At 38.8% G+C, this 24322-nt stretch overlaps 1 protein-coding gene across 6 annotated transcripts; it reads right to left on the bottom strand.

Annotated features, from left to right (window-relative positions):
* Positions 1–1870: 1870 nt before the first annotated feature.
* Positions 1871–23251, bottom strand: GOLGA7 (golgin A7). 6 transcript variants are annotated; one of them, XR_002321194.2, is made up of 8 exons: positions 23162–23251; positions 22777–22918; positions 15645–15797; positions 7253–7354; positions 5720–5782; positions 5374–5447; positions 3417–3468; positions 1871–3285 (listed from the first exon to the last, which is right to left on the bottom strand). XR_002321194.2 is itself a non-coding variant. In XM_020969604.2 (6 exons), the coding sequence occupies exons 2-5, from the start codon at positions 22885–22887 to the stop codon at positions 5735–5737; spliced, it is 414 nt and encodes a 137-aa protein (XP_020825263.1). In that variant the 5' UTR covers positions 22888–22918; positions 23162–23251; the 3' UTR covers positions 1871–3285; positions 5720–5734. The 6 variants fall into 6 exon arrangements, 3 of the variants coding, with proteins under 3 accessions (XP_020825263.1, XP_020825265.1, XP_020825264.1); XR_002321192.2 differs by lacking the exon at positions 3417–3468; XR_013484597.1 differs by lacking the exon at positions 5374–5447.
* Positions 23252–24322: the final 1071 nt, after the last annotated feature.

The raw sequence follows: 24322 nt of genomic DNA, 5'->3' as shown, positions 1-24322 counted from the left end.
ACCCTTTAAGCTCCTCTTCACATAACTTCAAATTTCTTTCCAGAAATGAAAACCAATGTACTCTTGTTTTCCTTACTCTAGGCACAGGTTCCCAAAGTGGGTGATACTGCCCCTTGGGGGGAGGGGTTTGCTGGAATGATCCAGGGGGGTGGTAGTAGCCTTGGGTGCAACTGGGGGGATATTGAATAAAAATAAGAGGGTGGTGGAAGCATAAGGAAAGATAAAAAAATTTTGAAAAACCATTCATACATATTTCATCTGCTGTGTAACAGTTAAAATTGTAGTGATTACATTCTTTTCCAAATAAACACACAAAACATAAGTTATAAGTGCTCAGTGGTCAAGTTCACCAACAGGTCTTAAGAAGCAGGTGTTGGCAGGCGAGTCGTGCATTGTCAGGAAGTCCAGCATGCAATGGCAGAATATGTGTATGTAGTGACTTGTTTACAATACGATACTATACTTACAATACTGTGTCATCAAAATTTCAATGAAGGAAAAACCTCACAAATTTAAAATTAAATTTAAGATGCATCATTTAAAAAAATTATATTTTAGAAATGACACAAATTTAAAAAAAAGTTAAAGGGTTAAAGAAAGTAGATTTTGGGCAGGGGTGCTGAGTAATTTTTTTTTGAAAAGAGGGTGGTAGGGTAAATAAGTTTGGGAACCTCTGCTCTACAGCCTGAGGTTACTTCATCTCTAAAGAGGCTGAGGAATAGTTCTCTCTAGTGCCTCTGGTATCAAGCTCATTAAAATGAATATAAACCACAGAAATATTTCCTCCTCACATATTACTCAGCATTAGAAATTTCTTTTGGGTGTGCACAAACATTTAGGGTCTCAGAACTCTGAATCAAGATCCTACGTCTAGCAAAAGATATACTATTAGAGAGAGGCCTAATCCCTAAGCATCAGGTCAGTACTAGACAATGGTATCACACTCTTCTCCCCTGAAGTTTATTTCAAGCACCATTGCACTTCCCCCCATACTGATACACTTCAAAGACTGGCAATTTCATTAACGTGGGCTTGCCACCAACCAATGCAACTTATCCACCCATTAGCAGACAATCCTAGAGTATCCGTGGCCAAAAAAAAAAAAGCTGTCTGGTAGCCAACTTTCTGGTGATGAGACACTTTAAAACTTAACTACAGCTACACTGGTCCTTGGACAACAGAGCTCATCTCTGGTATTGTACTCAGAGCCTTTCTAATTAATTAGGACCTGCTAGATATGACCTCTACTGGCATAACCTTCAAGGATCTAGGTTTGCTTTCATGCCAGATGAGGTAACAAAGTAGGACTTTTTTGGAAGCTATATTTACATAACTGAAAAACCACTGTTAGCACTGACATAAAGTATGGCTCCAACTAGGGCTTAAAGCCAGGGAAATTCTAATTCTAAACTCTTCATGTTGAAGGGCATTTACCTAATGTCTTAGTAACTTCAATTTCTTCTGTCTAAATAACTTGGTATTTCAGGTGAATTGGAAACTTGAAACTTAGGATGATAAGCTTCCTTAAGTGAAAGAGAGGATTAATACACATAATATTGCCTATCAACCTATCAAAGAAGGGGCTATCAAATATTATAAGATCTCTCTCCTTGTCCACCCTAATGAAAGCAACCAAATCACTAAGATGCTCTTTTATTGCCAGCATTTTTGGACGACGGAAAGCTTTGATACGCTGACTTATGGGAAAGAACTCTGAAAAGTATAAAGTGCTAAATAAACATTTAGAACTATTTTTTAAAAAAATGAAAATAGGAAACTCAGGACTCATAGAATACCTTAACAATCAGGAAGATATACAACATTATCAAATGAGATTTACCAAACTATCAAGCAAACATAACAGAGACAATTTATTTAAGAAAAGTTTTACTAACGCATTAATATTTGGGCAAAGTTATTGCAATGGGTGTGAAAGGCAGACAGACATACGATTACACGCCATAGAAAAACAAAAAGGGTTTTATACAATTAAAATATTAAACAAGCCTCTGGGGTTTAGATGAATGACTAACAAATCCATAACAGAAATTAAATCTGGAAGATTAGATCCAGTATTAGCACCTACAATCACTGGGAGTAGAACTTTAATTCTTTTCTAGTAAATCCCTTAGCTCTTTCCAAAGAACAATGCTCTCAAGCCATAACGATTAACTTAATTTCAAGGTCTTGGAAAATACTGTCATGAAGAATGTAGGTAGAAGAGAAACAAATATTAAATTAGATTTTTAGGAATTTTACTCAGGAAACATTCATATTATTTTACCTGAACTAATTACAAGATTTATGTGCATCCTGAATACTGAATTCAAGAAACATTTATGATTCATAAGTTTTGCCAGTGGAAATAGTTTAAAAAAAATGAGCACATACAGTATTATTCCTACCAAATTATTTCCCCCATAAGTTATATTTATAATAAAGCCATAAGGAAAATGTTCATTACACTTGCTTATTACACATTAAGGGACAGAGCAAGGATGTCTATAGGTCTGATGGTTTAGCATCCACTTTATTGTGCTTACATAGTTTTAATAAAACAAGCAACACATACTACATCCTCCCAACGTTCATGGCAATGCAGTAATGATAAAATTCTCCAAGGAGAATCAAGGTAACTGGAAATCACATGAAATACTGGTTCACTTAGTAAATAAGTGCTACATTGAAAACAAATAGCATTATATATTATCTTTCCAATGAGCTTCAGTATGAGAAACTAATAGTAGAAACATCTTCTGGAAATCCTTTGAGTTCCTTGAGGTCTAGGAGATGTGTCAGCAGGCCACAGGCATAGCTTACCCCTCATCAAAAACCATACCCGGAAGAAAAAAACATTCAATTCAGGGAAAATGAAACCAAACCTGGATATGACTTGCTGAAATAAAAAAAAAAACCACCTGTAGAGAGGACACCATAAATACTGAGCAGAACCAACAGTCCTGGTGGCAGATAAATGGATTTTGGATTGGGCTGATTTACACAGCTCATTTTATTAAATTGTTTTGAATTAAAAAAGCGAAATGCTTCATTATATTTTCTCAGAAATAACTACAAAGATTACAGAGTCCTACACAGTTTAAAGACACAAAGTGGATGCTAAGTGACTAGATGTCACCCCAGGAGCGGAATTTTAGAAAGTTAGTCCTTGGAGTAGAATGGCACCGTGGCTCTGGCAGCAGATACAAAGGAATGATGCTTGGAGAGGAGGTAGGGGACACTCTGCAGTTGGCCGGTGGACAGAAGAGTCCCATTCTGAGATGGACTCTAAAAAAGGAACCAACATGAGGTCTTAGAAAGCTATAAAGAAATACTAAAGTGTACTTTTATTTATCTCTCCTGAATCAACTGACATGCACACATAAGAGAGTGGTTTTATTTTGTTAAGAGAGTTCTACCTGGTGGGTTTTCTGGATTTGCAAGAGCTTATATTTCATCTAGCTCAATGACCTAGAAAGCAAATATCGTGAACTCAAAATTTTAAAAAGTCATTATTTTATTGTGACATTGAGCAAATCATTTCTTTTTCACATGAGAAGCCTGACAGAGATAACATCAGGTACCTCACAGGGCTGTGAGGGATAGAGAGAGCATTGGCACATTTGCAAAATGCTTTCTACTTTTCCAGTACTTTACAAAAGATTAACAAAAAAGTGACAAAATGCTACTTTTTACTGAAAGTTCTTTTCATGAAGGTCATCTTCCTTTTGTATATTCCTTCATTAAAATATACACTTAATCCCCAAACACTAACTTTAATCTCCAGCCAACTTGCAGATTTGAGGTGTGGAGCTTGGGGTGGTGTGTGTGTGTGTGGCGGGGATTGGTGAAGCATTAAGTGCACTTTCACATGCCCTCACACACATTCATACAGCTGTTTGACAAGCTCCCAGCCCTTTCTGGGTTTTGCTCCTGATGAACACACAGCTCTAAAAACACAATTGTGCTGAACAAAAACATTTGCAATTCATGAAACTATCCAGAAGTTCCTAATGTAAATCTTTCCCATTTCAAAAATTTCACAGTTGTTTGAACATTGATAGATTAGCCTCTTGTGTATAATTGCTCAAAACCCCACACTACCTCAGAAAAACATTGTTTAGCAATAATAGCTGCAAAATGAGTCATGACAAATGAATTGTGCCAAGTCAACGCAGCTGCAATTGATAAAACAAATTTATTCGAATGGCATGTAACAAAAGCCACACAAGGTTTCTGATTGCTCATTTTTAGAAATCAGTTAGGAAACTGCAAATCAGAAACTGTATGGACAAGTAACACTACATATTCCAAAGTACTCTGCTATCTGAGGCTTTTTATAACAACTAAACATATGGCACAGGCATCATTATTTGGGTTTTAAGGAAAATTCAGGTAACACTTCCCAGTGCCAGAGTAGACAGCATTTAAGAATAGCGAGGCTAACTTTGTCAGGAGTTTCAAATAAACTGGACAGAAGCCACTAACAGCTTTGTTCCTCAAAAGTGCTGACAAGATCCTGAAGCAAAGGAAGGAAAAAGTTCTCATTTTTACTCCATGAAAGTTTCTGCTTTCTATGTGGTTCCTCCCACATCTGGGAGAAGTTGTCTATCTTTGCCACATTCTGCCACTGTGCAGGGAATAGTCTGTGACAGAAACCAGTTGAGGAAGTCATCAAGAGTAGATCTACAGGAGAAATGAGACTTTAGCCTCCTGAAAGATCTCACATAACTTTGAGAAACTGGCAGAAGTGAAGGAATACCAGCATCTCCTGCTCCGAAGGTAGTACTGTTGCACTGTGGCCAGCTGGAGCAGTCTCAGTGTTTCAGAGAACTCAGAAAAAGAACACCAGGAAAACCACAACACAACTGGGTCTATGGATCTTTTTGTAGCATTAACCCATTTATTTAATGATATTCGTGGAGGGCAAACAGTGATATGTCAGCGGCAGATTAGGTCAGGGACTGGCCCTGTGACTTCACTTAAGAGAACTCTTTCCGAAGATAGGTTAGGACCTTTCACTGCAGTGATTTGAGAGCTGCCGCAGGCACAGGGAGGTTTGGTGCCTTGCTCAGGGTCACAGCCAACACAGCCTGTGGCAGAATCAGGATATGAACCCAGGTCTTCCTGATTAGAATCAGTTCTTGTATCCACTCTGCCCCCCTTCTCTAGGTCAATGTATCGCTACCCAACCAGGTCAAGTGATTTCTCTAAATCTATTTATAAACAGCAGATAAATAACAAAGCGTATGTTCCCCCCAACATACACATATCCCAAAGCCCTTAGGATTGTTTTTTCTTTATATCCCAAAAGCCCTGCATATAGTAAGTCCTTAATAAACGTTTGCTGAATTGAAGTGAAGTGCTGGTACTCACATTTCTATGTGAACTGATTGATGGCAGGGCCTGAGCAGTCATGTGAGGAGGCTAGTCTAATATATAAAAATAATCTGACACAATATAGACAAAATTAGATTTAGATTTCTATCTAACCAAATTAAATGTTGATTAAGCCAGCTTTTACATATTATACCAATATAACTAATCATTTAAAGAAAACACCATTCAACTATATGCATCAACTATCCACCACCTCCCATACAAGGTTTAAAAAAGTTTTGTCTCCATGCAGTGGAAATGCCTCTTGAGTAGTGAAGGAAAATCCTACATATTCTGACTGTACAGAAAATACCTAAAAATGGAACTCCAGGTTGTTACTTACCTTGGACTCCATGGTTTATCTTCCACTGCTCATGCCTCTGTCTTCATAAATGGTAATTTCAATCTATATAGGGTAGCTGTTAAGAAAACATACCATTGGAGACTAAATGATAAAAGATGAGTTGAATTTGCTAACCTGTGTCATCACTATTGTTGATTTAAAAAAAAATGCACTAGAACTCTACACTCTGCTATGATATTTTGCTATGATATTTTTGTCTTCATAAAATTTACTTATTAAATATTCTTTGAGATAATTTCTACTTAACTTAAAAAATATTCACTTACTGATTACTTTTGAGAATTGGACTTATTCCTCTAAATTTTATTTCCTATAAAGTATCAAAACATCATGATTAAAAATAAAAGACTACCACTCCAGTGGTTTCACATGTGTTATTTTATCAGAAGGGATTTTGGCTCATTTCTTCTCAATAATTTTATTTTTATGTGGTATTTCCTCAGTATCATAGTTTTATAGTTATGTAGAAAACAGCAATAAATACAAGACTATGGGTCTTTTTCTAAACTCTAGAGTATAGTGAAATGTCTGCAATGGTTAACAAAAAAGGGTTGGAATTTTTTTTCCCAAAGGCAGTGGGAGAATAATGGATAGAAGCAGCTAGATGGCACAATGGACAAAGTGCTGGATTTACTTTGAGTCAAGAAGGTCTGAATTCAAATGTAACCTCAGACACCAGCTGTGAGTCTGGGTAAGTCACTTAACCTTTGTCTGCCTCAAGTTTCCTCATCTGTAAAATGTACCTATTAATGTCATCTGCCTCCCAGAGTTGAGGATGAAATGAGATAATATCTGTAATGTGATTTGCAAACCTTAATGTGCTATATAAATGCTAGGTAGTAGCAGGGATTCAAGTCCTACCTTTGACACATACTGGCTACGTAACCTTGGAAAGTTCATTAACCTTTCAATGTCCCAAGAAACTATAAAACTATCAATTGAGTATAGCTGCTAACCTGTATTGGCAGGACTGGGATTATGTAATCTAAAATTCCATTTATTTATTAATTCATTAATTTAATTACCAAGTTACCTTATTTACTTATAATTTTATTTACCAAATTCACCTACTGCTTTTCAAAGCTTATAGCTTCTGAAAATGTGCACAATATGTCAAGGGTAATGAAATCAAACATCTAGCAGCTGTAACCGATTTAGGCAAATAGTCAGATGAACCTATGGAACTGTAATTCATTTGGATGACAAGTTCCACCACACACTGAGTTTATCCATTTCAAAAGGGCTTTTGGTTCAGTTCTCTGCAGCTGAAAAGCATTACTCATATCAAAACTATTATTACTACAAGATGCCCTCAGAACCACCAAGAAAGATGGTATCCAGAATACTAAAAAGTTTGCAAAACACATGACACCAAAGAAAATAGTTTGTAGAAAAAATGCAAGTAACATACACAAAAATTTTCTAGGGCAGGTAGTAAAATCAATATTAAATTGTCTCTAGCCTATGCCAACATGGTCACTTTCGTTTTCTTATCTTTAACAAAAAAGATACAACACGAAGTCCTCTCTCAATTGGGTCTGTCAGAAGGAGGCCCTGTGGAGCATAAATCTTCTCATTCTGTTCCTGAATATATTTGGTGATTTTCTTCAGAACCTGTCAGAAAGAAATACCCAATCTTTTAGATTTTAGTGGAAGTCTTTTTAAGTATCAGCCGGCTATATAAACCTAGTTTTAAAGCATGGAATACTGAAGTTTCTATGACTTGCCAAAGTTTTGATATTTGCCTTTCACACAGTTAATAAACATTTATTAAGCACCTACTATGTGCTAGGCATTCTTGCAAAGCACTGCAGATGCAAAGAAAAGAAAAACAGTTTCTGTTGAAGAAATCGCAGTCTAACAGGGGAGATGAGATGTAAACATCTAAGTACAAACAAGCTATTGGAGATTATCAATAAAAAGAAGGCACTGAAGGAACTGAACTTCCAGAATGAATAATATGTACTTGTTTCTTCTACTTCCTCATGGCCCACTCACTATAAAAATTCTTGTAATCTGGATTTCCTTCTCATTGCTTCACTGGAACAGCATCCTGAGGTCACTTGTGATCAATAAATCCAATTCCCAGTCCTCACACAGTATCTGACAGAACCCTTTTGCAGTATTTGACAATTACAGAATCTCATAGTTGGAAGGAACCCTAATGGCAGTCTGGATCAGCCAATACTTCACTAATAATCCCTTATACGACACTAACAAATATTGGTCATTCAATCACCACCTGAAAATGTCCAGTGGGGGGAAACCAATCTCTCCAATTCCACTCCTAGACAGCCCTGATGGTTAGAAGCTCTTCCTTACATTGAATCAAAACTTGACTCTCTACAACTTCTAACTATTGCTCCTTGTTTTGTCTCCTGGGGCCAAGCAGGAAAAAAAAAATCTCTTTCATGTTCAAATGCTGTATGACAACTATCCTGTATCCCCTGAAGTCTTTTATTCTTCAGGCTAAAAATCTCCATCTCTTTCTATGGCATGACCTTAAGTCTCTTCACTCTCTTTCTCAGTCAATCTTTTCTGGCATGGATGTAAGCGGAGTCAAGACAGATTATGAAGGACATGCCTAGAAGTGAACACAATATTCAAGATGTGGCATCATCAGGTGATAGTACTGTGGGGATATATATTGTTTCCTTTGTTCTTAACATAATGCTTTTAACACAGATTAAAATAGCACTGATCTTTGTTTTTTTGGCTACATCCTGATACCGATTCATTTTGAGTTGGAAGTCCAATAAATTCCCCATACATTCTAGACTCCATGAGGGCAGAAATGTGCCATTTTTCACCTTTGGATTCCTACTGCCTAGCACTGTGCATTACATATAGGAGGTGCTTAATACACAGTGAAATTGACTACACACAGTGAAAGTTTTTCTATTTTTCCTTAAGGAATATCGCTGATTTTCAATGAAGTTTTATTAATACAATGTCTTCCATTATTAAAGGCAATTCTTTAGTCTCTCCTTTAACCTAATTTTAGCTATTTTCTTTTCCCTTTTGACTAGGTAGCATACATAGGACAATTATTCTAGGTAATGATTGTGACAAAGGTAAAACAGTTATTTCAGAACCAGCAAGGTTATTTTCTTTGTAATACACATGACCTTTAATTTCCCTTGAGTTTCCCAGTAAGTAAATTCCTGATACTATGATCACTTTCAACAGCATTAAGTGTGACTAGACAAGTGAGCTGCTAGATTAATACTGAAGCTTATACAACTCAAGGAAAATGGAGGCAAATCTAGATGGAAGGTAAATTCTACTAACTGTTAATTCTTCTGATTCAATAAGGAGATTCTGGGATAGAAAGAAATTTAAAGCTAGTAGAATATGAAGGGAATTGGGTGATTCTGGTTCTCAATGGCTATGCTGATGGTGTGAAATAATTACTCTGGCAATTCCTAACAAGATGGAAAATCTTTAAATATGGATCCACCAAAGGCTTTTGTGTCTGAGGACCAGCCTAGGTGAACTGACAGATTCACCAAATGGCTGGCCACCAGGTGATGCAATGTGTTAGTCCTTGTAACTTACAATGGATGAATATTAAGCCTTTGGGCAGATGTAATCTGCATAGGTGGAAGTACCCAAACCAATGAAATCACAAGTATCTGAATTATCAACTAGAAATGAAAAAGTCATAGAGTTTACTTCCAACTATAGACAGTTTTTGTAATCCCTCTTCTGGCCTAATTTTCAAAATAACTTTGATAAAGCTCTAAAATGAGGCTCCAATTTCTACATATTTCTTCAAATTAACACTACTGTTTGGCGATTAAAATCTCTGGAAAAAAGGGAGAAAAAAACTTGTGAAAATAATGCTGGAAATTAACTTTTTGAATTTAGGTTAGTAACATACTGGGCCAAACAAACTAGTATACTGAAGATGACAATCCAGATTTGTGATTATAAACTGATTTACATTTCAATATTCTACACTTACTAACTAGTATGTTTTTTTAAAGATGATGATAAGCATTTAAATGGTAAATTCTTGAAAGAATAGCTAGCTTATAAAAATCTACTGTAGTAAGCCAATAAATTTGTGGCATTATCCTTAGAGAAAGGCAGTTTTCATTTCATTTCTTAGAACAACAAATTTACCTTCAGTAACACTGAACATTTTCCTACTTTCAATTTCAAGGGAAGTTTAAGTTCAATTAATCTTTAAGAAGCAAAAAGTCTTACCTCCTATCTCTGTATCACAACCTGTCAATCACACTCAAATAATGAATGGAAGGAAGTAAGCCATAAAGATGGCTAGCTCAAGTCTCTCAAACTCTCCAATTTCCTTCTCGGTTCAGCCGCCAGAAATGGAAATTGGAGATTTAGTATCCCCTCACCCCAATCCATTAGAACTCAAGGATACTCTCTCAGAAAATGTTTGCATGACTGATTTCAAAGAAAGGATGCCTTCAGAAAAGCTTCCCTCCTCTTTTCTTGGGTAGAGATTACTTCCAGGGAAATAGCACTCCATTTTGTTCTATTAAATTCAACTTTTGTTGGGAAAGGTTTTAATTTAAGCTTTAATACCAAAAATGTGCACTTGGACACCAGCTCAGAAAGAAGACAATTGTGTGTGTGAGAATTCAGATCTTGTTAAGTATTTTGTAGAAGCCATCACTATTCCAAACAAGGTGTTAAAAAAAAAACCAAACAAACAAACAAACACAAAAAACAAACTTTTTGGTCTCTTCAGTAACAGAACAACTTTTATATCCTAAATTCATTCAGCATCCTAGAAAGGGCACTTTCTAGGTACCATTCTTAACCCAACAACTCTTCATCTGCTGGAATTTCAGTCATTTTATTCACCATTTCTATTTTTGGCAAATCACAGCATCCAACAAAAACTATCCCCTTCCTCAAACCTTCAACTTAACCACAATTTGTACAATGTGCATAAAGATAAAGCATTCTTAACTACATCAAGCTTTATGAAAGGATAACTTCTTCCTAAAAATACTAAATTGGAGTAAGACCAACTAACCTTCAAGAGAAAAGAACATAGGTTTATCCAAATGAAGAACACTGTCTTCCCCAAATCCTTTCCCTCCCGGTATTCAGCTTTTTTTTTTTTACAGGTAACAAAAGTTCTTGCCTTTCTATGTCAGTTTTTTTGGATGCACCATAGAAGTAGATAACTTCTTTATATTTTATGAGTTGACAGCCCAGAGTACAACTTTCTACAGGCTTTTCTATTTCCTAAAAAAACAATGGAATGGCATCAGAGAAATAACAGTGAGGCTCTTATTTTTCCTTTACTTTTAAACAATAATACTGTGCAGAAAGACATTTCCAGTTAAATGTATAGGATTGATTGATAAGTGCACTAAAATTTACATTTTCAGAACTTTTACTGCATTTATCCTTGTAGCCTAGGATTTTCAGTTTTTAAAATATGCAAAACTAAAATGATTTATTTCCCTGTTATTTTCAATGAACTACATAATTCTAAAGGAAAAGTTCTATGTGGATTCTTTACTTCAATAAATGTATAATTATAAAGGCTCCTAAAAAAATTATGCAATAGAGGCGGAGCCAAGATGGCGGAGTAAAAGCAGTGACTTGCTTGAGCTCTCCTCCAAACCCCTCCAAATACTCATAAAAAATGGCTCTAAACAAATTCTGAAGCAGCAGAACCCACAAAAAGACAGAGCGAAACAAATTTCCAGCCCAAGACAACCTGGATGATTGATCAGAAAGGTGTATTGTGCGGGGCTGGGAGCGCAGTGCAGCGTGGGTGCACAGGCCAAAGCGTGGGTGCGCAGGCTGCAGCAAACCTGCAGCAGGCCTCAGAGGACTGAATCTCGGGCAGCTGTGGAGGTTTCCAGACTCCTCAATCCACCAATGCCAAAGACAAATTAGGTCAGTGGGAAAAGTCTGTTTCTGTCGGTGCCTGAGAAAGGAAGGCGGGGTTTCAGCTCCACTTCTCAAGAGTATGGCCCTGTACGGGGGCAGCTGCTTCTCGAGCTTCTGGCCCACAGACTGAGGGGGAATCCAGTGGCTGATCAGAGAGGGATTGCAGGGATCTTTTTGCCAGTGCTGAGGCAGGAATCTCTTGCTTTGCCCGTGTTTGGATCTGGGCCACAGTTCTGGGCAGCGGTGCTGGGGTGAGGAGGAGCACTGGCTTGGTGGAGCTTGTAGTGGTTGTGGAGAGGAGCCCCTCATCACAGTTACAGGACAGAAAGGAGTACTTGTAGTCCAGGCCAGGAAAGGAGTAAACACCTCCCCTTATCATACCACCTTGGAAGAACTGAAAATTTACAGGTCCCTACAAGTATCTCTGAAAACAGCTGTACAAACCCCCGAAGCTTGGGACAGTACATTCTCCACATTGGAAGCAGATTCATACCTTAACAAAGAGTTTAAAACTCAAGTAATTGGCCGGATCATGAGCAAGCAGCAAAAAGAGTCAGACTATATTATCTTACTTTGGTGAAAAAGAAGACAAAATATACAACCAGAAGAAGACAACAAAGTCAAAGCCCCTACATCCAAAGCCTCCAAGAAAAATATGAATTGGTCCCAGGCCATGGAAGAGCTCAAAAACGATTTTGAGAAGCAAGTTAGAGAAGTAGAGGAAAAACTGAGAGTGATGCTAAAGGAGACCCAAAAAAATACTGAAGAAAATAACACCTTAAAAAATAGCCTAACCCAAATGGCAAAAGAGGTCCAAAAAGCCAATGAGGAGAAAAATGCCCTAAAAAAAAATTGGCCAGATGGAAAAGGAAGTCCAAAAGCTTACTGAAGAAAATACTTCCTTAAAAATTAGAATAGAGCAATTGGAAGATAGTGACTTTATGAGAAATCACGACACAGTAGAACAAATCCAAAAGAATGAAAAATTAGAAAACAATGTGAAATATCTCATTGGAAAAACAACTGACCTGGAAAATAGATCCAGGAGAGAAAATTTAAAAATTATTGGACTATCTGAAAGCCATGATCAAAAAAAGAGCCTAGACATCATCTTTCAAGAAATTATCAAGGAAAACTGCCCTGATATAGTAGAACCAGAGGGCAAAATAGAAATTGAAAGAATCCACAGATCTCCTCCTGAAAGAGATCCCCAAAGGAAAACTCCTAGGAATATTGTAGCCAAATTCCAGAGTTCCCAGGTCAAGGAGAAAATATTACAAGCTGCCAGAAGGAAACAGTTCAAGTACTGTGGGAACACAATCAGGATAACACAAGATTTAGCAGCTTCTACATTAAAGGACCGCAGGGCATGGAATATAATATTCCGGAGGGCAAAGGAGATAGGATTACAACCAAGAATCACCTACCCAGCAAAACTGAGTATAATCCTTCAGGGGAAAAAATGGTAATTCAGTGAAATAGAGGACTTTCAAGCATTCTTGATGAAAAGACCAGAGCTGAATAGAAAATTTGACTTTCAAATACAGGACTCAAGTGGAACATGAAGAGGTAAACAGGAAAGAGAAATCATAAGAGACTTATTAAGATTGAACTGTTTACATTCCTGCATGGAAAGATGATATTTATAACTCATGAGACCTTTGTCAGTATCAGGGTAGTTGGAGGAAAAAAATTATATGTATGTATATGTAGATAGATAAGAGGGCACAGGGTGAGCTGAAGATTAAGGGGTCATATCTGGAGAATAAAATTAAGGGATGAGAGAGGATTATACTCGGAGAAGAAGAAAGGGAGAGGTAGAATGGGGTAAATTATCTCACAAAAAAACCACCAGAAAAGTCTCTTACAGTGGAAGGGGAAATGGGAAGGTGAGAGGGAATGAGTGAATCTTATTCTCACAGGATTTGGCTTAAGGAGGGAATAACATACACATTCAATTGGGTATGGAAATCTGTCTTACCCTACAGGAAAATAGGGGGGAAAGGGGACAAGAGAGCAGGGGGATGATAGAGAGGAGGGCAGATTGGGAAAGGGGTTAATCAGAAGTAAATACTTCTGAGGAGAGACAGGGTCAAAAGAAAGAATAGAATAAATGGGAGGGCAGGATAGGGTTAAGGGAAATAGAGTTAGTTTTTCACTACATGTCTATTATGGACATGTTTTGCATAACTGCACATGTACAACTTATATTGAGTTGCCTGCCTTTTCAATGAGGGTGGGTGGGGAGGGAGGACTGGGAAATAAATATAGGAAATGGTGTACAGAAGTCTATCCTGCCCTACAGGAAAATAGAAGGGGAAGGGGATAAGAGAAGGGGAGAGAGATAGAAGAGAGGACAGAGTAGGGGAAGGGATATTCAGAATGCATGACATCTTGGGGTGGAGAGAGGGGGGAGATAGGGTGAAAATTTCGAACTCAAAAACTTGTGGAAGGGAATGTTGAAAACTAAAAATAAATAAATTTGTATTAAAAAGAAAAAAAATTATGCAATAATAAAATTGTAGATTGGTCCTGTTTCTTTTTGTTTAGTTACCCACATCTTTTTTTCTACATGTAGCTGTGTCTTGGTTTGACTTACGGATCAAATTTACTTGGTATGCCAAATAACATAGAAGAACAGATCCTAAGCACTACCAGTATAAGTCTAAGTAGAAAAATATTTATGGTATCAAAATTTCCTTTGTGTTTGACATTGCGAACTACTTCTAAAGTTTCAAATTAAAATCTATAATGCTTTTTTTTTTAAAGTGCTTCAACACTGCATCAATATTTCAACTAAAAGATTATTTTTAAAATATAAATCTTAAAGAGGTTCAAATCTAGTAACATAAATTGCAAAGCAGCAGAAAATTTTAATTTTTATAAAAGCAGATTAAAATCTACCAGCATAGGGCAGCTAGATGGCGCAGTGGATAGAGCACAGGCCCTGAATTCAAATCCAGCCTCGGACCAAACACTTGACACTTACTAGCTGTGTGACCCTGGGCAAGTCACTTTACCCCAATGCTTAGCATTAAATAAAAAAAAGAAAAAAGAATGAAAGGCAATGACTTTTCTGCTAGTAAATAAAACTGCAAGTTCTTAGATAGAAAATCTTCTCCAGCTAATTTTTATAGATGAGGAAACTGAGGCAAACAAGGTTAAATGACTTGCCCAGGGTCACACAGCTATTAAGTGTATGAGGCCAAATTTGAATTCAGGAAGAGGAGTCTTCCTGACCCCAGATCTGGCACTCTATCCACTGCGCCACCTAGGTGCCCCAATAATACAATGTATGTAACTGTTTTATGGGCCTCCATGAGATAGGTACCTATTATAATGGCTGTACAGCCACATCTCTTTTTAAAAGTTGTTTGAAATCAGTAATATATTAGCTTCGATTAACTCAAAATTAGAGATAAGTAGGCTCCTTAATAGCTAAAAGAATTTTAGGAAAGCTGAACTAGGTTGTAAGCAAATACTACTGAGCTAAACTCTAGGGCTGTGTAAATGGTGGTACCTTCATTCGGAGTAACTATTTTGGTCTGTTTCTGAAAGGCAAACAGTACTCACTCTCATAAATGCTTTGAACATTAGGAGCAAAAATCAGATACTATTATGCTGTAAGTGCCCCTAGAAAGTTGTTTAAAAGCAAAAAAAATTTTTTTCAAAAACCGCAAGGATCCATAATTATCTGGTGTGATTATTCCTTCCACTGACAGTAGACTGCCAATCTAATAGCTGGGCAGATGGTCTTCATGAATTGTAGCGGTCAGAAGAATTTGTCACCTGGTAACCAACCTCTGCACACCTAGTAAGGCCAATCCCTAAATGACAAATCCCACTGCTGGGCACATACTTGAAAACTTTTTAACTTAAGAGAGCCTCCTAGAACATGTGCTCCACTGACACAGTCTTTAACAACCTAGGGTTACTGTTTCACTATGATGAGGCACCAGAGAGACTTTAAAAATGAAGGCAAAGGTAAAATGCTTTAGACATTCTCATACAACTTTACCTTTTCATAATGTGTTTCCATGCACAAAAAGATAGTATATGCCGTCAAACAAGCTAAACAGCCTTCAAGGTAAGATTGGCCCCCAAGCTTTTCTGCTTCTGCATAAAGGTTATTTAGAGTACGAACTGTTTCTTCAAACTGCTGCCGGTCAATCTGTAGGAAGAGCAGAAATGAAAAAGCTATGTTTTTGAGTAATATATAATCACTAATGCATAGCATCCTATTTCAGATTTTAAGAAATTAGTGTTTGCTGGCTAGTCATGGCTATTAATGGAAATTAAACAATTAGCTTCACCTCTCTCACTTGACAATAAATTTTTGTAAAAATTTAATTTGTCACCTTCTATTCTTCCCTTTACACTAATTTCTAAGTGACTTAATCTACTAATATGTTAATGAGAATGGAGATCCATGGCTTTCCTTGTCTGCCTGCAGTTATTTCTTTTAGAATATTTCAGAGTACACAGTTAATATCTCAAATTGAACATGTGGTCAACTAAACAAATTTAGTATAATTCTTCCCACTAAAACCTTCTAACTGGCTTCCTGAGTTTCTTATGATCTCCTTACCTGTCTCCCAGGCATACTATCTCAGAATTATTTTCAATCCATCACTGTTCTCCTCCTCCTAACAGCAACTTGTCACCAAATTCTACCACTCTGGTCTGTATTTCAATGACTAAAACTTTTAGTCAGGTATTTATTTCTACCTACAAATATACACGTCTTCCTTTTCTCAAATTCCTTAAAGGAATTGCTGCCCAATTTCTCTTTTCTCATCACTCCTTAACCCTTTGAAAACTGGCTTTTGACCTCATTAGTCAATGGAAGTTCCTCTTCACAAAATTACCAAAGATCTCTTTATTGCCAAATTTGTTAGTCTTTTCTCAGTTCTAATACTTCTTGACCTCTTGCATTTGACACTCTCTTCCTTAACACCTTTTCTCTCTCTGGATTTTCATGATGGTGCTTTCTCCCTACTTCAGCTCCTACTCATCTCACTGCTCCTCAGTCTCCTTTTGTTTTCTTTTTTAAATTTTTATTCATTTTGAACTTAAATACAAAAAGACAAAAAAGAATATTTTCATGTACCAGCACAACATAAAGAGGATTCAATATAAAACCATGAATTTCAGTTTCACACTGTTTACTTTTTTCCTGAAGCCTTTGTTGGTTCTTTCTCCACATCATGCCCCCTCACTGAGGTTGTTGCCTAAGATTAACACCTGGGTTCTCTGCTCCCTCTACGCTTTCTTAATAAGCTCATCTGCTTCTGTCTAAAATCTCTATGCACGTGACTCCCAGGTCTACATGTTCAGTCGCAGTTTTTCCCCTGAGCTTTAGTCCTGCTTCACTAACTACCTACTGGACATTTCAAACCAGATGTCCTGGAGACATGTTAAATTCATTGTGTCCAAAACTGAGTTTATTATTTTTTCCCCTAAACCCTCATTTCTCTAAAACTTCTTTATTTCTGTTTAAGGCACCACCATCCTTCTCATCTCCCAGGTTTGTAACTTTTGCATTATCTTCCATTCTTCACTTTTCCTCAATCCACATATCCAATCATTTGTCAAATCTTGACATTTTTACCTTTACAACATCTCTTGCATCTGACTTCTCTCACACAGTATAGTTCAGGCCCTTACCACCACTCACTTAGACTGTTACAACTGTCTCCAAACTGATCTCTCTGCCTCAAGCCTCACTCTATGGAGATGTCATCCATCCTACACGGCAGTACCTCAGGTACTGTTAGAGTACGGTCATGTCCTTAGTGGCTCAGTGGATACAGTGCCAGCTCTGGAGTCAGGAAGAGCTGAGCTCAAATCCCACCTCAGACACCAGCTGTACGACCTTGGGCAAGTCACTTAACCCTGTCAGCCTCAGTTTCCTTACCTGTAAAATGTGATGGAAATGGTGAACCACTCCAGTATCTTTGCCAAGAAAATCCCCAATGGGTTCACTCGGACATGACTAAAACAACTGAACAACTGCTTGATTGATTATATCCAGGTTAATACCATTACTCTCAACTTCTTTTTACTTCAATCAGTACATAATCCAGCTAACAAAACTATCTCGGTCACCTGCCAATTTGATTACCTCTTTTATTTTCCAATGGTACCCTGCAATTCAATTTAATGTAATGCTGCATTAAACCACATTCTTCTTATAGGATAGCTGTAATCTTACCTTTCCTAAGGCACTACCAACTTCTCAAGAGCTGAACTCTCTCCTCTTTAAGGTCTTCTCTGACATGAAGATACATAAACTACTGCTACCATTATCACTTCCTACTGAATCATGTCTATCAAACCCATAAAATAAGGAATGTTAGTCAGTTCCAAAATGTGCCTGCAACATTATAAGACAGCAAGGAAGATCCTTTGAATTGAAAGTTGCTTAGATACAGAGCCTCCAAAATATCTTGTTCCTATATGATCAGAATCACTCAGCAAGAGCCTAGTTACACTGAAGCTGTGGGAAGAGAGGTCACTATTTGTCATATGGAAGAGAATGAACTGAATTTTTTAAAAGGCAAGCGTCAAAAAATGATTTTTCAGGTTTTTAAAAAGTAGAAGAACAAAGGATAAAAAAGTGACCAGCAGCAGCAAATACAGACAGTCTATGCAGTAAGAATGAACTTTAGGGAACACACCTAGGAATTTCAATCTTACTACCTTATCTTCACACATTTGGGAGAGAACAATTAGTGTCCTACTTTGGCACTTGGGGGGATGATATCAGAGCTACAAGAAGACAGATAAGTACCACCAAGCAGAAATTTGATGTTAGGTTAGAAGAAGGAAGAAAAATAGGAAAAAGGGTTGTTTCATGTCAGAATTCTTATATTTTTGATGAAATATGTGATGAAAAGCAAAGGCCTAAAGTCTAAGCAGTTTATTGTGGCAAAAATTGGTAATGTAACTATATAGAACAGATGTAGAGAGAACATTTTTTAAAAATCAAACTAAGTCAAATAAAATGAAACATTCTAATGGGGACAGTGGGGAAAATCCATTTATACCAACAGAACTCTTCTGCTAATAACTTAGAAAGATGCAAATGTTTGCAAAATGGAATTTCTTCATACCATGTTTAGAAGTACTACCAAACCTAAAATATCAGTTTTCTCTATATTAACTTGCCAACTTTATACTTTTAGTAAAGGACAAATCAATGCCTACTGCAAAGCAATAAACAGAATTTCTAGGGCAAGGGAACAACAACAAAAAGAAGTCTTTCAAATTGCCAGCAAACAAAGCAAGGAAAATTTAACCCTGTAATTTAAATTTAATCTTAACACACACAATCAAAGCTTTCAAAAATGCCTGTTTAAAGTATAAGCTGGTGTTTTTATACAAACATTTTAAAAGAAACCCTCCAAAGCCACACTTATGCAGCGTCATACATGATTCTACAGAGTGTTCACTAATACAAAGGATTTCAAGATTTTAAAACATCAATTTCCTGTAAGAATGAACATAGAACTTAGTAAATTCTGTTGCTGTAATCAGGCTATATAAAGTGAAAATTCTGCCACACACAGAGACTTAGAAGATTAATGTCTGACTCTGCATATATACATTTGGCAAGAGCTACTAGAGCTAAGAATTTGATTTTTAAGACCTGTAAACAAGTGTTGTCACATCCAAAATAAGTAGCATTGGAAAAGAAGAACCTCTCCATTATATTTGGGTTTGATACTCTGAATTGAAAGCACATACTATCTAATTCCATAAGTTGTTTCCATTCAATAAATACTAGCCCCAACACGGGGAGGTGCTACAGTAAAACAGTCTCTGCCCTCAAGTTATTCACATAGGAGAATAAAAGCTATACACACTTGAGTTTTTTTTCTTTTTGTGAGGCAATGGGGGTGGGGGGTTTAAATGACTTGCCCAGGGTCACAAAGCTAGTATCACCTAGCTGTCCCTTACTTATACTTACATAAAAAACTGTCATACTGAAAAGTACAAATTGCCACAGGAAGGTTTAGGAGAGACTACATTCAGTTTAGGAGTAAGAGAGAGACAGGTACATCAAGAGGGCTCAAGAAAGACCTTACAGGATGCTTGTGTGATTGGATAGGAAATCTAAGTTTTCCACAGGTAGCAACTGTGGGGAAAAACACTCTAAATGGAAGGAGTAATCTAGCAAGGATGAGAGCATAGGTAAGAAAGTGGATATACTTGGGAAATAGGAAATAGCCCAGTCTTGCAAGAGTATGATGTATATGAAAAGGAAGGGGAAGACAAGGATGGAAAGGTAGGTTGAGGACACATTGTGAGATACATATATATATCTCTATATATCTATATCTATCTATCTATCTGTGAAGGAGATTCACTTCATGTTTTAAATGGGGGAGTAACAAGATTGGAACTGTGCTTTAAGATTAATTTGGCAGTAGTATATAGCATAGTTTGGAAGAAACATCAGAGGTCAATTACAAGCTTGTTACAGTAGTCTGTACCAGTGGCAATGAAAGGACAACTGAAATGAAAAAGGGTTGGTGTAAAAGACTATGTAGGGGAAGCTAGGTGGAGCAGTGGATAGAGCACTGGCCCTGGAGTCAGGAGGACCTCAGTTCAAATCAGACACTTGCCTAGAAAAAAAACAAAACAAAAACTAAAGACTTTATGTAAGCAGAGAATGATCTTATGAACTGAGTGGATATGGGGAAAGAATGGTTACTGAAATCAAAACTAAAAACACAAACAAGAATCCAGCCATAGCAAAATATCACTAGCCTCTATGATAAAATACTGGCCAGGCTGAATTAATGTTGATCAAGTGGCAACCATCAGTGAGGCAGAAGTAAGAATCAATGCTGACTCTAAGCCCATCTTAAGCTCAGATGAAAGGGAGCCTTGAATGATGTCACTGACATAATTATAGGATCTTAGCTTAAAAGGAATTTCGAGGTCATCCAGTCCAAACCCCTTACTTTACAGATGATGACCTGAGGCCCAGAGAAATAAAGTGACTTGTTAAAGGTCACAGAGGCAGAGAAAACTCTAACTTTGAATCCAGATCCTGATTCCAAACTCAGTACTTTCCCCTCTGCTATGTCATTTCCCAACTAGGAAACTGAAGAGAAAGTTTTGCCTGGGAAACATGATGAATATAGTTTTGGGCATGTTAGGTTAGGAATGCTAGCAGAGGATCCAGATGCAAATGTTGGCCAAAAGGTAGACCTAGGGGGTCTGTACTGTGGGAGAAAAGGCAAGGATTGGATCTAGTCTGGGGAGTCACCTGTAGACAAGTGGACAAGCTATGAGACACAGCAAGAAAAGGGAACAGGGTAGTCAGAGACAAAGGTCTGACTTTTCCCCAAGAAGCTGGAAAAGGAAGAAAACCACACGAGTTCGAGGGTCTTAGAAGCCAAGGAGAGAATTTTAGGAAAAGTATAGCAATAAGAAACTGCAAAGAAGCCAAAGACTTTGAAGTCAGAGGAACGGCCATTGATTTGGCACTTAAAAAGGCAATGATGACCTTAGAAATGGCAGTTTCAAAAGTTTGAGGCACTGGGGGGTGGAAATGAGATTGCTAAGTTTCTAATTCTCCTGTTAGAGATTTTAAAAGATAATTATTTTCACCTAATTCATATGGATTTTAACATTTAAAATATGATGTCAATTTTTAAAAATTCCTGTGACAACAGCCAACTCTACTTAATGCCTCTCCAAAAAGCCAGCAGAACTGATTTCAAGGCAGGTTCTACGGAAAAGGTTATAGCAGAAATGCCAACCAGTTACGCCTAGCTGAGGCACGATTTATTTCACTGATGACTGATATTTTGCTGACTCACAGTTTCAAGATTAATAACCTCAATATTTATTCAGCATTTCACAAACACAGGTTAATCCACAAAATGTCTTTACAAAGTGGTCTGATCTTCATTTTCAAAATGAGAAAATGGAGGTGCAGAGTGCTGATCTGCCTCTGGCCTTAAAGGAAATAGAGGGAAGGGCCAATATCATTAAGGTACTGTAGATTTCCTACTCCTACTCTGAACGCCTTGGCTGTCCGGTAGAGCAACCCCACTGATTCCAAGACAGCTTTATAGTATTACTAAAGGAAATTTCTCAAGTACAGACTCATCTACACCTACTGATTCCATCACCCACATTCCTCAGCCCCACACCCATCACCTGTCTAATCACCTCAGTAAACAGTCAACAAGAGAAAAACAAACCAAAAAACCCCCCAAGTAACTAGACCTGATCCCATTTATCCACTGACTTGAGTATAGGAAATAGTTGGTGTATGTACACATACAAATGTAAAAATAATACTGTTGATGAACCACACTTAGTCCATGGCTTCTATATAAATACTACTACAGTAGTATTTATGTATAGCACATACAGCATTTATATTATACAGTGTGTATGCTATGTATAGCATACACAGTATTTATATACATACTGTTATGTACGTATGCTATATATACTACATATATAACATACTACATACATAATACAAATGCTATACATAAGTACTACTATAGCACTATTTATGTAGAAGCCATGGACTAAATATGCCTTATTAGTGGACTATCATATACACTATACAGCATATACTATACATTAATACTACTGAATACATATACATACACCCCCCCCCTCCAGTAGCATATCTGGAGAAAGAGGGAAAATGTTTCAGTGTTCGACTTCCATGATGCATTAAAAAAAAAAAGCCTACTACTACATGGCAATTCTCTTAAATAGGTAGCACACAGACATTTCCTAGGCAAAACAGGGCAGTGGGATGCCAGGCTTGTTTCTGAGTTAGCAACGGGCCCAGGACCACCGACAATGAGGGGTTTATTTCTTCCTTTTGCCAAGCACAGTGCATCCCTTACTGCTTTCGATGCAGGCACCCTTCCCCTCTCAACCAGTCACCACCGCCCGCTGCTGCTGCTGCTGCTGCTGCAGCCAAGCCTGCTCTCTCCCCCAGCGCCCCCTCCTCCGGACCCTCTCTGGTGTCTCTGCCATCCTACCCATCCCTGCCGCAGTTTCCCCATCTGCCAAGCCCAGAGAACAGGCCGGGCTGCTCCCCCGTCTCCTCGCCGCGGAAAGGAAGCTGTCAGGGGCCGTAGAGGTCCCTCAGGGCTCCGTACCCGGTTCTCCAACTCGGCGGGGAACTTGGTCTGGAACTGGCACCGGGTGCCGCTGCTGTAGTCCCGCTGGATGAAGACCTTGCCGGACACGGGCGCCTGCTGCGGCCTCATGGCGGGCGGGGCCGGGCCGGGCCGCGCTGCGCTGCGGGGGGACACGACAACACGGTTCTCCTCAGGCCCCCGGCGCCGGCCGCGCCCGGAGAGGCCGGGCCGGCAGCCGTCCCTGACAGCGGCCCCGGAGCCCTCGCCCGCCCCATGCTGCCTGGGCCGGTCCCCCCGCCGCCGTCCCGCATTCTACCCCCCCCCCGGCCCGCGCCCCGATCACCCCCAGCCCGGCCCTGCCCGGTCTTGCCACCCCACCTCCCCGGCCTGGGAAAACACCGACCCGCCTCCTCCGTGGCCCTCCGGCGGCTGTCGCACGCCCTCGTCCCTCACTTACGGCCTGCTGCAAATAAGTCTCCTCTCTCACGTCTCCTACCCCACCCACTCCGGGCGGCCGTAAAGTGAAACGGCCGCGATAGTGCGCAAAGTGGCTGGGCGGTGCTTTCCGCGAATGGCCCCGCCCCGGGCTCGGGCTCGGGCCGGGGGAGAGTTGCAGAGGGATGGGGAGAGGGAGGAGGAATGGGGAGGAGCTGAACCCTCGGCCACAGGCACTTGGTGTCTGGTCACTGGCGGTGGTCGGGAAGGCTGACACTTCCTGTTCTGAGCGTCGGCCCTAATGGCAGGAAGGCTGGCTTTGGAGAGCGAAGCTCCGAGTTCGGGTTCTGCCTTATTTAGTCGCCGTGTAAATTCATTAGATTGGAAGCTCCTTGAGGGAAGGGACGATTTTTCTCCTCCATTTGTATCCCCAACGCTTAGCATTGAGCCTGGCACATAGTAGGCACCTAATAAATGCTTGTCGAATTGAAAATGTAACTACGGGGGCAGCTAGGTGGGGCAGTGGATAGAGCACCAACCCTGGAGTCAGGAGGACCTGAGTTCAAATTCGGCCTCATGTACATGATATTCACTAACTGTGTGACCCGAGGCAAGTCACTTAACCCCAATTGCCTTACAAAAAAAAAAAAAGAAAATTTTGCAACTCCGGAGCTTGGTTTACTTATCAATAAAACATGAGGATTTTACCCGATGATTTCTTTATGTGTGTATTTTTTAAAGTTAATATTTCATTTTCAAGCAAAGACATCTTGCTCTCCTTCCATTCCTCTTATTCTATGCCTCCCAACCCTGCAGTGAGAAAGCAAGAAAAACAAAACTCACTTACAAGGATGTAGTCATGTTCAAAACAATTTCCAGCACCTTCCTGAGTATGTCTCAGCCTTCACTCTGAGTCCCTCACTTCTCCATCGGGATAACCTGTCAGTCAATAAGAATTTACTAAGTGTTTTACAGCAATCACAATCCTGGAAACAACCCTTCCGGGTAGTCTAATGGGGGAGGCAACATTAAGGCAGCTATGGACAAGCAAGCTACATACATGATGAGTTGGAGGCAATGGAGGGAAGGTACTTGCAGGAGGCAGAGCTCTGTATGAGGAGTGAGAACA

This window comes from Phascolarctos cinereus, unplaced genomic scaffold (genome assembly GCF_003287225.1).
Source record: "Phascolarctos cinereus isolate Bilbo 61053 unplaced genomic scaffold, phaCin_HiC Scaffold_2;HRSCAF=192, whole genome shotgun sequence".
Classification (NCBI taxonomy): Eukaryota; Metazoa; Chordata; class Mammalia; order Diprotodontia; family Phascolarctidae; genus Phascolarctos; species Phascolarctos cinereus.
The sequence above is the reverse complement of the archived record's forward strand: the minus strand, read 5'-3'. Positions and strand labels throughout refer to the sequence as shown.

What these genes read in the sequence shown, in the direction of transcription:
- GOLGA7 (XM_020969604.2), bottom strand. Translation starts at nt 22,887, where the DNA reads ATGAGGCCGCAGCAGGCGCCCGTGTCCGGCAAGGTCTTCATCCAGCGG. An exon ending in CCGCCGAGTTGGAGAACCGG is followed by an intron (nt 15,798 to 22,776) that starts GTACGGAGCCCT and finishes CTCTTCCTACAG; the next exon opens with ATTGACCGGCAGCAGTTTGA. An exon ending in TGGAAACACATTATGAAAAG is followed by an intron (nt 7,355 to 15,644) that starts GTAAAGTTGTAT and finishes TCTTTCTGACAG; the next exon opens with GTTCTGAAGAAAATCACCAA.